Source organism: Podarcis gaigeae, assembly GCF_964106915.1.
Source record: "Podarcis gaigeae genome assembly, chromosome: 6".
NCBI classification, from domain to species: domain Eukaryota; kingdom Metazoa; phylum Chordata; class Lepidosauria; order Squamata; family Lacertidae; genus Podarcis; species Podarcis gaigeae.
In genome coordinates, this window is record NC_139682.1 from 97,463,262 (window position 1) to 97,477,125 (window position 13,864).

Genomic DNA, 13,864 nt, shown 5'->3' on the forward strand with positions numbered 1-13,864 from the left:
CAGAGAGGGGAGGGCAGTGGGAGGAAAGCCCATTCTCAAGGCTGGCTCCAGATGTACAGCCTCTTGATCTGCACTGGCTGCGTTGGTACATTATGCTGAGCCATGGTTTTTTCTCTTCATGGAGTCATTGCACAGATGAGCAAACAAGCCATGGCTTGCTTCTCCAAAGCTTGGTTTGTTTTCCAGCTGCTTTGCCTTGTGCCTCTATCTTGGCAAGCATGTGGGGTGGGGTAGCTAAACAAACAATGCTTAAGAAGGGCTGTTGGATTTGGAAGTAATGCCAAACCATTGTTTTAAGCCATGGCTTCACATAGTGGTTTGTTGGTAGAAAGCAAACCATGGTTAAGTCAGCTGGATTGAGTTGGGTTTGAAAGTCTCTTAAAATACACACTTCCAAATGTGTAGGAGCCAGAGGATGATAATGTACCAATTTGTACATAGTCTGGGATGTGTGGATAAGGTCTATTTATGTTAGGATTTTCAAAAAGTGAGTTCTCCAAATAGCCCTAATTGCAAGGCAAGGGGAGAAATAGCGCCGGAGGGTGGTGCAGACCTCTCAACACCTTGCCTTTCTTGACTGCTTTGACCTAGCCAGAGGGGATTGACTAGTTGGGTACAGGGGGTGGGGTTTTCTCCCCTTAAAAAGGCAGTGACAATCCCCCCACCTCGCTTCCTCAAAAAAAGTCCACAGTGGACCCATAACTTTTAATGCAAAGTGTTCCTTGGTTTACAATGCAGCTTCAGAAGTTGTTGGAAGAAACCAGTTATATCACCCAGGCATTTGGAGAAGTCTGCCAAATTGTTATCCATCCAGTTGAGTTTAACTGCTTGTTCTTTTAATATGTTCTTTAATATGTTAGGAACACTGTCAAAACCTTTGCAGATTATTTCCCACACAAGCATGAGTACTAAAAACTGGCAAATGCGACAGCCTTAGGCTTCTCCAGCTTAATTGGAAACATGTGCTAACACAGAGAGATTGTCGCCATGTGAAGTCCTATGCTTAATTGTAGAGAGAGATCTGTAGAAGAGGACTGAGTGATTCCTACTGGAGTCTCAAGCACTTGGCAAGTGGGAACATCTTTCCTCATCCCTCCTTTCTGTCATTTCTGTTCAGGTGGCAGAGCAGCGGGAGAGATTGCAGGAGCTTGAAAATCTTATAGCCAACATAGGAACAGGTGAAGAAACTATAACTGATCAGGCTTTTGAAGACAGGCTGAAAGAAGCTGAACGAGATGTCATGGACTTGCTTCAGGATGCCCAAAACAGCAAAGGTGGGGGGGGGGGGAGATTTCTTTCTGAATACCCTTGTTTCCCCAGGATTGTCGCATGTTATTGATTGGGCTTTTGTATTTGGGGTGGGGAGTTTAGTAATTCTGTCACTGCAGCAACTGAGGAGCTGAGATTGTCGCTCCCCAAAGATGTGCTGCATTTGTTTCTGCTTCTATAAATTATGTTCCATTGGGATAGCTCAGCTGATAGAGCATGAGACTGTTAATCTCAGGTCCATGGGTTCGAGCCCCACATTGGGCAATAGTTTCCTGCATTGCAGGGGGTTGGACTAGATGACCTTCACGGTCCCTTCCAACGCTGCAATTCTCTAGTTCTGTGGTTTCGCCACGCTGGGATCATATGATGAGGTGAGCTAGAAATTCTCTTACAAATAAATTATAAATAAATATTTCAAAAGAGATGTGATCTTCTGAAAGTAATAACATTGAAGTAGTTAGGTTTTAGTGTTTGATGGCGATAGCAGTGGTGTATTCTTTTGTGATTATAAATGGAAACCAAATTTAAAAGTCTCTTTCCTAAAAGTTCAATCCAAAGTATACAGGTTCTTTTTCTGGATTTCCCAAATCAGAAAATAGCTTAATTTGTTCAACAAGCAATTGTGAAAGAATTTTGTAACTCAAAGCAGGGGTTTCCAGGGGTCTTGGTGGGGTTTTGGGGGTTTTTTTAACCCCACCCTGTGTGCAGTAGAAAGAAGCTGTACCATGGTTCCTGTCATAATTTGTTACCTGCAAGTGTTTTGTCCCTGCCCAAAGGAATGTTTAATCTGAAAGTGAAAGATAGTGAAAGAGACAGCTGGGGAGAAAAGAAAGGGTAACAAGGGATGAATATAAGCAACTACAGTTAAAACTTTGTGTCAGTCAGGGATTAGGAAAAACCAAGGGCTTCATGAGAAGAGATGAGTTCAGAGGAAGAACTTGAAGAAATTCTGGTTGACGCTCTGCTTTTGCTGTGTTTGGTCCTAATAGAGAAGTGCTGCCCTCTTAAGAACACATTTTATTGATTTTAAAGTTCACCTCCATGAAGTTCCTCTCTAAAATCCTCTGCCCAAGATTCTTTCAGTTTGACCATTTCCATATCCTTGGGAAATGCCTAAATGCTGCCAAAGTCTTGGGAGTTTTTGCATCCACCTTTCTTTACATTCCTGTTCACATTTTTTCCTTTTTTTTAAGTAAAAGCAATTATCAGTAAAAACATGTGGACACAATGCCTTATTCTTGTTCATGCCTCATCTTTTTGTGCAATTAGTTCAGTCTGTCTGTGTTGCTTGGCTTGGTCTGTTCCAGATGTAGACCAGGGCTTGATGGATCGCTTGCAGGAGATCAACAGAACTCTGTCCGGCCAACTTGGTCGCTTGAGGAACATCCAGAACACAGTGGAAGAGACAGAGAGTCTGGCTGAGCGGGCCCAGGCCCGGGTGGACAGCACACAGGAACTGATTGAAACAGCTTCAGATATGCTGCAGAGAGCAAAGGTGGCAGTTGCTAATGTGGTGAGTGGTTCTTGTGTTCCTTTTTGAAAGAGCTAAAATTACTGAATTTGAGTGCCTTGAATATTTGAGATATTGGCAACCTTGTGCTGAGTTCCTCTTTCTCTCTCTCAAATGTTGAGTCACGAATAAGTGTTTTCTTGGGCCTCACTGCGTATTTCCATACCTACACAGACCAGGGGAAGAGGGAGAACCACACAAGACTTGCCTGTATCAGCAAGGGCCCCATATTTCTCACCATGTCTAGCTCCAGGCAGTACTTTAGACCCAGTCGTAATCTGAGAAGGCAAGTAGCTGCTGCTCATTTGTTTAAAAATATAAAAGACCTTAAAAGTCTGTTTGGTTCTTCTCCAGTCTATTACTCCACCAGAATCAACCAGCGACCCCAACAACATGACTCGCCTGGCAGAAGAAGCCCGCCAGCTGGCTGCTCGGTAAGGCCCATGGCATCCTTAGCATACCTTCTGCACTTTTAACCCTCTTGGTGTTGGTGAATACCATGCGCTTCCTTCGTGAAGGATCCCACGTGATGGAACCGCCTCCTCATGGAGGTTCCCTCGTCCCACTCTATGATTTATTTTTGCCAGCAAGTGAAGACTACTTTCTTTACACAGGTATTTGAGGAAGGAGCTTGAGTAGAAATTGAGAATTTTTAGGACAGCTGCTGGTTGTACTTTTGGCCTGATGGATTAGCTGCTTTGTGATGGTGCTGCATTTTAGCCTGTTTTCCTTGTTTTCTCCGTTTGTTCTGAACATGGAAAGGGCAGTTTTATAAATGTAATAAATAATATAGCAACACATTGTCAAGAAACACAAGGCTGCCCCTCCTCAAGTCACTTTCATCTTTCCCTCTTGCAGCATACCTTAAGATCACACCTACCACCCTCCCTTTTACTGTTCTTCACACTTGAACCACCAGCCCAGCCCCTCCTTTGGGGGAACTCTTTCCTCCCTGCTCCCATTCGATCCCCCATTTGTTCTTAGCTTTCCATTTTGCCCTAAGGTGAATAGAACCAGGGAGGCTCGTAATGGAGCAGTCTCAGCATAGCCATAAACTGCTTGAATGGTGCTGCTTCTAATTATTTAACTGAGGGTTGCATCTTAACAAGGCATATTTATCTTTTCTACAGTACTGAATGCACAGTGCATACTTAAGCACTGTTTAGGTTACAAAGGGGTGCTTGCATGTATAAATAGCAGATTCTACTTTTGAAATGCATGGTGTGCAGTTTCTCATTGTGCTTCTTTTAAGGAGAAGAAAAACCTACAAAAAGCATACATGAAAGCATAACTAATGTGTTACGTATATACCGGTATTTTGTGTACGTATATCTGTACGTAAATTCAAAATGCTTTGTAAGAACTGGCCCTGAAGGGTGCAGTCTCGGCCAGATAAGCGAGTATATTACCTGTCTGCTCAAAGCGAGTATGTCATCAGTTTGTCCTCTTCCCCCACCTTCTGTTCTGATAACACTGGCAAGTAACTGCTAGCTCAGTCTGTCGTATGTCTCTTTCCTTCCCCTCCCCACCCTGTTCCCGCTTTTATATTAGTCACTTCCTGTTTGAACAGTCTTGTTGAGTAATGGGAAAACAGGCAATTATTTGGGAGAGACCAGGATCTGAATCCCCTTACATGAACAGAGACTGTTGGTCAACCAACTCACAAAACAGTAGAAGTCCTTCATCCACCACAGGCCCATGGAAAGCTGGAGTGCTTCAACCACTTCTTTAAGTTCCTCCCCTTTTAATTTTAACCTGGGTTCTCTGAATCTTTCCCTCCCACGCACCCCTTAAAGAAAAGGAAAAAAAACTAGCTGGAAAACAGTGGGTTTCTACAAGCTTTTGAAAGAGAGCTATTGTGTCAGTCCTTTGCAAGAAGTGGAGAGACAGCCACCTCTAGCTATGGTGAATGGCCAGCCAGTGGCATTGACAGCATGGATCTTTGACACTTCTGAAAAGGAACAGCAGGATCCAGGAGTCACGCCTCTACTCCTGCCTGCCTCTCCGATGTTGTGCTGCTACTTGGCTAGAGAATACACCAGAAGAAAACATGGAGTATTGTCTTTATGCAGCAGCACACTTGAGGTGCCCTTGACCAAGAGGCTGGCTGTTGCTGTTTTAGGAATAGGCTGCGTTGGCTACATTCTCAGGGACAATTCAGGCCGTGTTCCTGAAACTGAAGATTTATGGCATGTTTTAATTCTCCTTGAAAATGATGCCTAGGGTCTAACTCCGACTATAATGTTTGGAGAGAAAACAATGGTGGTTCTCTAACCATTTCGTTTTGCTCTCCAGGCACAAGCAAGAAGCAGATGACATTGTTCGTGTAGCTAAAGAAGCAAACGATACGTCGACAGAAGCATATAAGCTGCTCTTGGAGACACTGGCAGGGGAGAATCAGACCATGAATGACATTGGTGACCTTAATAGGAAGTAAGTATGAAGTGAAGACACAAATTGAGATGCTTTATTTTTAAAATGTTTCAACTGTCCAACATGCTGCAGTGATCATAAGAAGCAGAATAGCTAAAATAGTTACTGTTTATGCAAAAACAGATGACAGGAATTTATATCCAGGAGCCTAAGGCATAAAACCTTTATCAGTATTAGGCTTAGGGAAGTTACAGATAGGTAGCCGTGTTGGTCTGCGATAGTCAAAACAAAAAAATTCCTTCCAGTAACACCTTAAAGACCAACTAAGTTAGTTCTTGGTATGAGCTTTCGTGTGCATGGTATCTGAAGAAGTGTGCATGCACACGAAAGCTCATACCAAGAACTAACTTAGTTGGTCTTTAAGGTGCTACTGGAAGGATTTTTTTTTTTTTTTGTTTAGGCTTAGGGAAGTTTTTATGTGCACATACGAAGCGTATATCTACAATTGTAAAGTGTGAATGAGACCAAAGTGTCTTTAAGGAAATATGGTTCATTCACATACATTCCCAGGATTTACTGCAGCTCCCCATTCAGTGTACAGTTTGTGGCATTCCTGGGTTTGCTGCTGCTGCTATTTGTGTGGAATGGCCTCACTAGATGCAGAACTAGCAACAAAGGTGCAGGTTAAAAGCTAAAGGATGTGGAGCTGGCAGAGCTGACGGGGAAGATTCGGAATCGCCGTGATGAACTGTTCCAAAAGTTGAAATGTTTGGTAATGGGAAATTAAGAAGCTGATTTACTTATAAGAAGGTGATTGCTTTAAGAATGATATAAGGTAAAAAAGTGAAACATAGGAATGTGAAGAAATGGATAAAGTGATATGGAAGTCTGTTAAAGGGAGGGAAGGAGGTTGATGCTTTATTTAAGTAATGCTATAAGTTATAAAGGGACGCGGGTGGCGCTGTGGGTAAATGCCTCAGCGCCTAGGGCTTGCCGATCGAAAGGTCGGCGGTTCGAATCCCCGCGGCGGGGTGCGCTCCCGTTGCTCAGTCCCAGCGCCTGCCAACCTAGCAGTTCGAAAGCACCCTCGGGTGCAAGTAGATAAATAGGGACCGCTTTCTAGCGGGAAGGTAAACGGCGTTTCCGTGTGCAGCTCTGGCTCGCCAGAGCAGCGATGTCACACTGGCCACGTGACCCGGAAGTGTCTTCGGACAGCGCTGGCCCCTGGCCTCTTGAGTGAGATGGGCGCACAACCCCAGAGTCTGGCAAGACTGGCCCCTACGGGCAGGGGTACCTTTACCTTTACCTTTATAAGTTATAAATTCTTTGATTTTTGATTCTGAAATGTAATAAAATATGGAAAACTTAATAAAAATTATATTAAAAAATAAATAAAAGCTAAAGGATTAAAACAAGGCGGCATTAAAGAACTTAAAAGTTTGGCTGAATACAGCAGTTTTAACTTGGTGCTGCAAATGGCAAAGTTCAGTTATCAGATATGCTTCTTTTGAGGAAACTGACCTGTACTCCTAGGGAAGAGAAACTCAGATTTTAGTTCTCATAACTGGAGTCCTGGTTCAGATACCCTCTCCACACTCTGCCACCACCCCAAAGATCAATTTTAAAGCATGGGCCAGGGCCAGGCCACTTGGGGATACTTAAAATGACCTGTGCCTTTTAAATGGAGGCTGACTGGTTGCTTGTTCAGCTGTCCATCCATAGGTGCAGTGTATTCCCGGCCAGTTTCAATATTTAATTCAGTGATTTGTGTGTATTTGCATTGAACTGTTTAATTGTTTATCTGAAAGCATTGGTATCTGAAGAAGCGTGCATGCACACGAAAGCTTATACCAATAACTAACTTAGTTGGTCTCTAAGGTGCTATTGGAAGGAATTTTTTTTTTTTGTTTTGACTAGGGCAGACCAACACGGCTACCTACCTGTTACTGAAAGCATCTCTGATTAACTTTATTAGAAAGGCTGCCCTATGCTGCCAAACCATTGATCCATCAAGTTCAGTATGATTTGTTCTGACTGGCACCAGCTCTTTTTAGTCTTTTTAGACTGCTCCAGGCACCAGTCTTTCACCGCTCTGTTCCCTAAGATCTAAGTTAAAAGATGTCAGAGATTAAATGAGGGACTCATTGCGTGCAAAAGTTTGTTCAGCTACTGAGCTGCAGGCCCTTTTCATCTGCTGCAGCCATACCCACCTACCCACTCCTTGAGCACAGGACCTGTTGCATCCAAAGCAGAAATAGTACCTTGAGCCAACAGGCCAAAGAGGAACAATAGTAAGGTTATCTTTGGTTCCTAGGTATAACCAGGCAAAAGACATTTCCCGAGATCTAGAAAAGCAGGCAAACAAAGTCCATGCAGAGGCTGAGGAGGCTGGGAATAAGGCCCTGCAGATCTATGCCAACCTCACCAGTCTGCCATCTATAGACTCTGAGGAGCTAGAGGTATGTTTTTTATTGTCATCTTACTATTTTTGAAATATATACAACAACCAAACATAGTCAACACTAGCAATATCATGGCTGATCCCTAAGGGGGATAGATTTCAATGGTGTAATAATAGGACATGTATATTCATTTTTAAAGTTCTTCAGTCCAGAAAGTGTTTCCACAAGTTATAATGCATTCAAGGTGGGTGACATGCTTGATTATCCCATTGCATATAAGAAATGAACAGCTGCCAGGTGGCATAGGACATCGGATCCAGTTTGCCTCTGGCCACCCCTATTTGGCAAGTCAACTTTTCTACAAGTGCAACTATTCTTGTGTCTTCTTGGAGTCTTGATAAGCTAGTTGTGGTGTGGCAGCATGTGGCTATCTCCAAACATGCTGCCATAATCAGTAAAATTAGTATCACTTTATAGCTTGTGTTGATTAAGAGTAATCTAAAACACCTAATAAAAGGAGACAGGTTGCATCTCTTTCCGAGTTAGAGATATGCTGAGTTGGGCTTTGTGTAGAGTTTGTTGGAAGAGCTTTAAAGCACCAGTAAAACTGAAACTTGTTTAGCTTTTGTAGGTGACACCAGAGATAAATGGTTCAAGCTGTTGATGTCAGCTAAGAGATTATTTGTTTAATGCTTTTTGAAATACTAATATTTGTGTTGAGGCACTTCTGGGTACTTCAGGATGTGCTGCAGATAGCACTGCGGTATCTGATCCTGGTTTGAGGTCTTTTAAAGGGTGGTTTTGATCCAGCTCATCAGATACCATGTTTGTAAATTCAGACCCTTGGAAATGTGCCATAAAATGTATAATACACAGTCGCTGCATTCACAAAAGCCATTTCTCTTCCTGTTTTCTCCATGTGCAGAATGAGGCGAATAAGATCAAGAAGGAAGCCAGAGAACTTGATCAACTCATTAACAGGAAGCTGAAGGATTATGAGGACCTAAGAGAAGACATGAAAGGGAAAGAGCTGGAAGTACAGAACCTTTTGGAGAAGGGCAAGACTGAACAGCAGGTCAGTTCTACTTGTATGTATGTAAGCTCTTGCCCTGACAAAAGCCATAAATGCAGGTTAAAACAGGGGTGGCTTAACTGCTCTCAACCTTTGAAAACTTGTGTTAACCAATTCATGGAGAGGTATGGTGGACACATGTTTAGGGCTTTTTTTGATCATGTGTTCTGTAGAGTGGCTGCACCATGCGCAGGACAGAGCTAGATGCAAAGTGTTCATGGAGAGACAGCATGGGCCCCAGAGCCTGGGGGAAATGGCCTGGAGGCGAGGAAAGGACGGGGGCAGAGAGAGTAGGCAGTAAGGGAGAAACAATTTGCTGTAAAAGGCAAGTGAAGGTTTTAGTGTCCAAGCCAAAAGAGACCATAGTGGTGTGAATACACACCTGTCAGTAGAGCAGAATCAGCAGTCAAAAACAGAGTTGGGGAGGATGAAGGACCTTTCCCATTCTTTAGCATCTTTGTCCTTAAAATATATGAACTGTTTTAAAAGGTTTAGATTTTGTTCTTGTGCAAATGTACTTTCCATCCTATACTGTTTAACTTCCTTGTAAGCTGCTTTAGTCACATGATAATCAGAGACTCTTAGGGTCAGTGTGGTTTAGAGGCCACTTCCTCCGTTGTGCCTGATTACATCCTCCTTGAAATCCACTGAAGAAAGAAGCATTGTCAGTGGCTCTCTCCTCTCTGCTATGGAACTCACTCCCACTGAAGACTCACGAAATCCAGGCCTGAGTGTATTTCAGAAGCATTGCAAAGCCATAAGCACTGAGCTGCCTTGTGGGGCTAGAATTAAGGTGGGGAAAGCTTAGGAAAATTTCACTACTTTGCTAGGGACTTGACTCCTGCCCCTTTGGGGAAACATTGAAGCTGATCAGAGTGGGAGGGGTACAAATAGAAGAACAACAACAACTCTCAGACTGTGGCAGGAATCCACCCAGGACTCATGGGAAAATGTGGTGTGATCTCTTAGAGTAATCAAGTGAAACTTTTAACACATGGCAAGATAAAAGTCTGTAATTTTATTAAGACAAGTTACTTGTTGTTTAATGTTGTTACAATTGTTTTCTCAGAATTTGTCTTCTTTACCATGAAGATAAATAAAAGCAGTATTTTTAAAAATAATAATAATAAAAAATTGAAATTCAGTAGCAACAGTCTGTGCATGATAGACGCTATATGAAGTCATTGTAGAGAGAGGCAGAGAGCGTGTTGATGACCTGCTGTCTTGTGTGTTCTTGCACAGACTGCTGATCAGCTCCTGGCTAGAGCAGATGCTGCCAAGGCTCTGGCTGAAGAAGCCGCCAAGAAGGGGAGCAACACCCTCCAGGAGGCCAATGACATTCTCAGCAACTTGAAAGGTAGGCGGCAGCATGACTTCCTGATGAGTCATTTTGCAGAATGGCAGGCTGACCTCCCTGAGGGACTCAGCCCTCTCTTGAGGGGGGGGGGGGGAATGGGCCAGAATCAGAATATTGTTCCACAGGACGCGTTTCCCTATTACTACTGACTGTACTGCTGTAATCATGTCAGTATTATCCCAGTGAAACGTGTATGTTCAGGACTGAGCGTGCGCCCTGATTTTGTGGAAGTGCAGAAGTTAGCTTCCTGGGAGAGCCATATGTCAATGCATATGCATGGAAACCTGGAGGGCAGGCTTCGTAACTGGGCACAGATTTTAACTTTGGTCTCAGTCAAAAACTCCAGCCACTAGCAGGATTCCCAAGGTGCAATACATTTCAGCCCTTGCACATGTTTCCTTCTGACAAATTTACTGTAGCCGTTTACATAACAAGACAGAAAAGGATAAGATAATCACTTGTGAGGATCTTTTGTAAGCCCCTCTGAAAGCTTCTCAGGGTCAACAGCTTATTATAAATGGGGGGGGGGGGGAGAGAGAGACACCAGTTTCTTCTCACCCACTTGCATTCCAGTGGGTTTCGAAGACCTTTGATACAAAACAGTGTTTCAAGGCGGGTCTGTCTGTCAGTGGCTGCTAGCGACAGTTGCTATTTGGACCTTGCCTCTTTGGAAGCAATATGCCTCTGAATATCAGGTCCTAGGGACAAGCGGGGGGGGGGGAGTGTTGCTTTCATGGCTTGCCTGTGGGCTTCCCAGAGGCATTTGATTGACCACGGTTAGAAATAGAAGGCTGAGTTAGATGGATTTTTGTTTGATCCAGTGTGGCTTCCTTACATTCCCCCCCCCCCCCCAGACTTCGACAAGAGAGTGAATGATAACAAGACTGCGGCTCAGGAGGCTCTAAGGAGAATTCCTGCCATTACCCAGACCATCTTGGAGGCCAACAATAAGACACGGCAAGCGGAATTGGCACTAGGCAACGCTGCTGCGGATGCCAGAGAAGCAAAGAACAAAGCTGCTGATTCTGAGAGAATTGCTAATTCTGTGCAGAAGGTGAGTCTTGCGCATCAGTGGTAGAGGACATCCTTTGTATAAGGCTCCATGTTCCACCTCTAGCTGGACCATTGATCTGAAGCAACATATTGAGGAGCTTCATTTGTTCAAAAGTATTTTTTGGTGGTACAGTTTTTCCTGAATTATCTGTCTTCAGACCACAGATGTGAATAACATGTCTGAACAGTTCATGAAATGAACTCTCAGGACACAGAATACTAGCATGTCAGGACAAAAGTTCCCAACTTGCTGGTTTTCATGTGTGTGGAATTTACTTTCTCCATTTTCCAAACACATCCATAGCCTGAAGTGGCAACAGCACTTCATTCACAGTCATTCACATAATTATTCTGCATAAATAGATCAGCTCTTGGCAATATGTAATAGACAAGAAGCTGTCTTCAATGAGACCAACGGCTGTTTTAGCAGTAGTGGAAGTCAAAAGCTGACATTTCTCTACTGGCAAGCAGTTGGTAAAGAAGCCTGCTCAGTTGCCTTGCTCCTAATGCTGCCCAGAACAGAGAGAGCTTTCCATTAAAGGGCCAAATACCATGGCAGGGTGTTCTTTCGTACCCTGTTGAGACACACAGCTCAGGGGCAGAGCACACGATTTGCATGTGGAAAAACCCTGGTATTAATCCGTTGTGGCTCCAGGTAGAGATGGCTGTGAAGGCTGGGAATGATCCCTGCATGAGTCACTAGAAAGGTACACCCTGGCACATTGGGACAAGTACTAGACTGTGTGGACCCACCGATCAGTCTACCTGTATGGGGCAGCCTCATATAGACACATATAATCAATATTAGTACTTCAAATGAAGTTTTAAGATGAGGCTTTAAGAGCAGTGGGGGAATTAACTGGAGGGGAAACACGTACGAGTCTGCATTGACTTCATTAGGCACAGCCCAGTGCTGGTGTTGATTGGGACTCAAACTGCATGTATGTTTGGACCAGGCTCTTCATCCTTTCATATATACTTACTTTGTTCAGGTATTTTTATTTATTTTTTATATGGTTTTGGTCTCTGCCCGTTCTAGAATGCTGCTTCAACAAAAGCTGATGCTGACAAGACCTTCTCCACTGTTGCTGAGCTGGACAAAGAAGTGGGCGACATGTTGCAGCAGCTGGATGCAGCAGAGAAAGAGCTGAAGGCCAAACAGGAAAGCGCTGATCAAGATATGATGATGGCAGGAATGGTGAGTTACTTTGTCTGCTTCAAAAAAAACCCAACCTTTGATTTTGGGGGGTTAGATTGGCATATTGTTAATCTGCAATATCAGCACATACAGTGGAACCTCAGGTTAAGTACTTAATTGGTTCCGGAAGTCCGTTCTTAACCTGAACTGTTCTTAATCTGAAGCACACTTTCCCCTTGAAAGTAATGGGAAAGTGGATTGATCCATTCCAGACAATGAAAAATACCCCCTAAAACAGCAATTTAACACAAATTTTACTCTCTAACGAGACCATTGATCCATAAAATGAAGGCAATAATCAATGTACTGTACTATAAAATAAATAAGACAGTATTGTAGATTGAAAAAAAATAACATTTTTTTTCCTTACCTGCACTGATGATCGTCATTGTTTGAATGGGGAGCTTTTATCCATTTCTGCAGTCACACAATCAACCAGTAGCTGAATTGGGCTCCACACGATCCCCAAAACAATGGCAGAAGGCAGAGTCCCCCAGAAGTCCCCCAAATGAAGGAGCAAAGCAAAGACAAAGGCACAGGGCAGACTCACATAAACAAATCCCAAAATCCCTTGCGGAATCCCAAAATTTTCCACTCCCCCCCCCACAGGGTAGGTGGGCTTACCTGGCTAGGTGCCACCCATCTTGCTACAGCTGGGGGGTGGGGCAAGGGTTGGTCAAGGGCTTTTTGGCCCAGGCTCACCTTTGTTTTCTTAATAGCTTCACTGCTCTTGGTCTTCGTTAGGGAAGTGTTCCTTACCTAACTTTGGGGCTGGGATGCAACCTGCTGGGCATCCTGCAGATGTCGGGGCCTGGCTCCTGGCATTCGCAGAGGTCTCAGAGAGCTCCTGCTGCTGGAGCCCAGTCGCGGAGCCTCCGTAGGCCCTGCGGATGTCCAGGCTTGGCTCTGGGCAGTGGTGAGGCCTCCGAGAGCTCGGAACACTCACTTCCGGGTTAAAAACGTTTGTAACCCGAAAAAACGTAACTCGTTTGTAACCAGAGGCACCACTGTGTGTTGGTTTTTTAAAAGAGACTTTACAAAACCCATGCATGGGTGCCTGCCCTTCAAAAAAGTCTCATGCCATTTGGAAAATCATTTCCTTCCTTTCTCTTTCCCATCCTCTCACCTTTGTCTTCCTGGGCAACTCCCTTGTCTTCCAGCAAAAATGGCATTGCATGATGCTGCAGTGTTCGAGACAGAGTTGACACATGCATGCTCATTACTCAGTGACTTAGGTGTGTAGAGTTACTCACTGCAAATTAAACACCACAGGTAGTGTCTTATTAGCTGGTTCATTTGGTCAGCCACAAGTAATTGATGTGGAATTACACACACGCATATGTGAAGAATTCAGTTGTAATATCCATTTGAATTTATTTCTAACCCCCCCCCCCAGGCTTCAGAGGCAGCTCAGGAAGCAGAAGCCAATGCAAGGAAAGCGAAGACCTCCGTGAGCAGCTTGCTGAGCATGATCAATGACCTCCTTGAGAAGTTGGGTATGTATCTTCAGCTGGTAAACTGCTAGAGAGATTGACCTTCTCACCCTGAATAGGGTGGCATTTGGGGTCTTGCCTTGGGACGCGAATGTGACCCCTTTCCTCTTGGTTTGTTCTTTCAAGCCATTGCTACT

The 13,864-nt window shown here is 44.0% G+C and overlaps 1 protein-coding gene across 2 annotated transcripts in view; it reads left to right on the forward strand.

The window, feature by feature from the left end:
- LAMC1 (laminin subunit gamma 1) overlaps nucleotides 1-13,864 on the forward strand; it is a 120,065-nt gene that overhangs the window by 101,545 nt on the left and 4,656 nt on the right. For both annotated transcript variants that reach the window (XR_014565522.1, XM_083743736.1), the window contains exons 18-27: nucleotides 1,118-1,274; nucleotides 2,577-2,782; nucleotides 3,134-3,213; nucleotides 5,075-5,212; nucleotides 7,467-7,611; nucleotides 8,480-8,629; nucleotides 9,869-9,983; nucleotides 10,838-11,037; nucleotides 12,076-12,234; nucleotides 13,631-13,730. Coding sequence is in view for 1 of the 2 variants with exons in the window: in XM_083743736.1 (XP_083599862.1) it covers nucleotides 1,118-1,274; nucleotides 2,577-2,782; nucleotides 3,134-3,213; nucleotides 5,075-5,212; nucleotides 7,467-7,611; nucleotides 8,480-8,629; nucleotides 9,869-9,983; nucleotides 10,838-11,037; nucleotides 12,076-12,234; nucleotides 13,631-13,730 (1,450 nt within the window). In the remaining variant the exon portion in view is untranslated. The remainder of the gene's footprint in view (nucleotides 1-1,117; nucleotides 1,275-2,576; nucleotides 2,783-3,133; nucleotides 3,214-5,074; nucleotides 5,213-7,466; nucleotides 7,612-8,479; nucleotides 8,630-9,868; nucleotides 9,984-10,837; nucleotides 11,038-12,075; nucleotides 12,235-13,630; nucleotides 13,731-13,864) is intronic.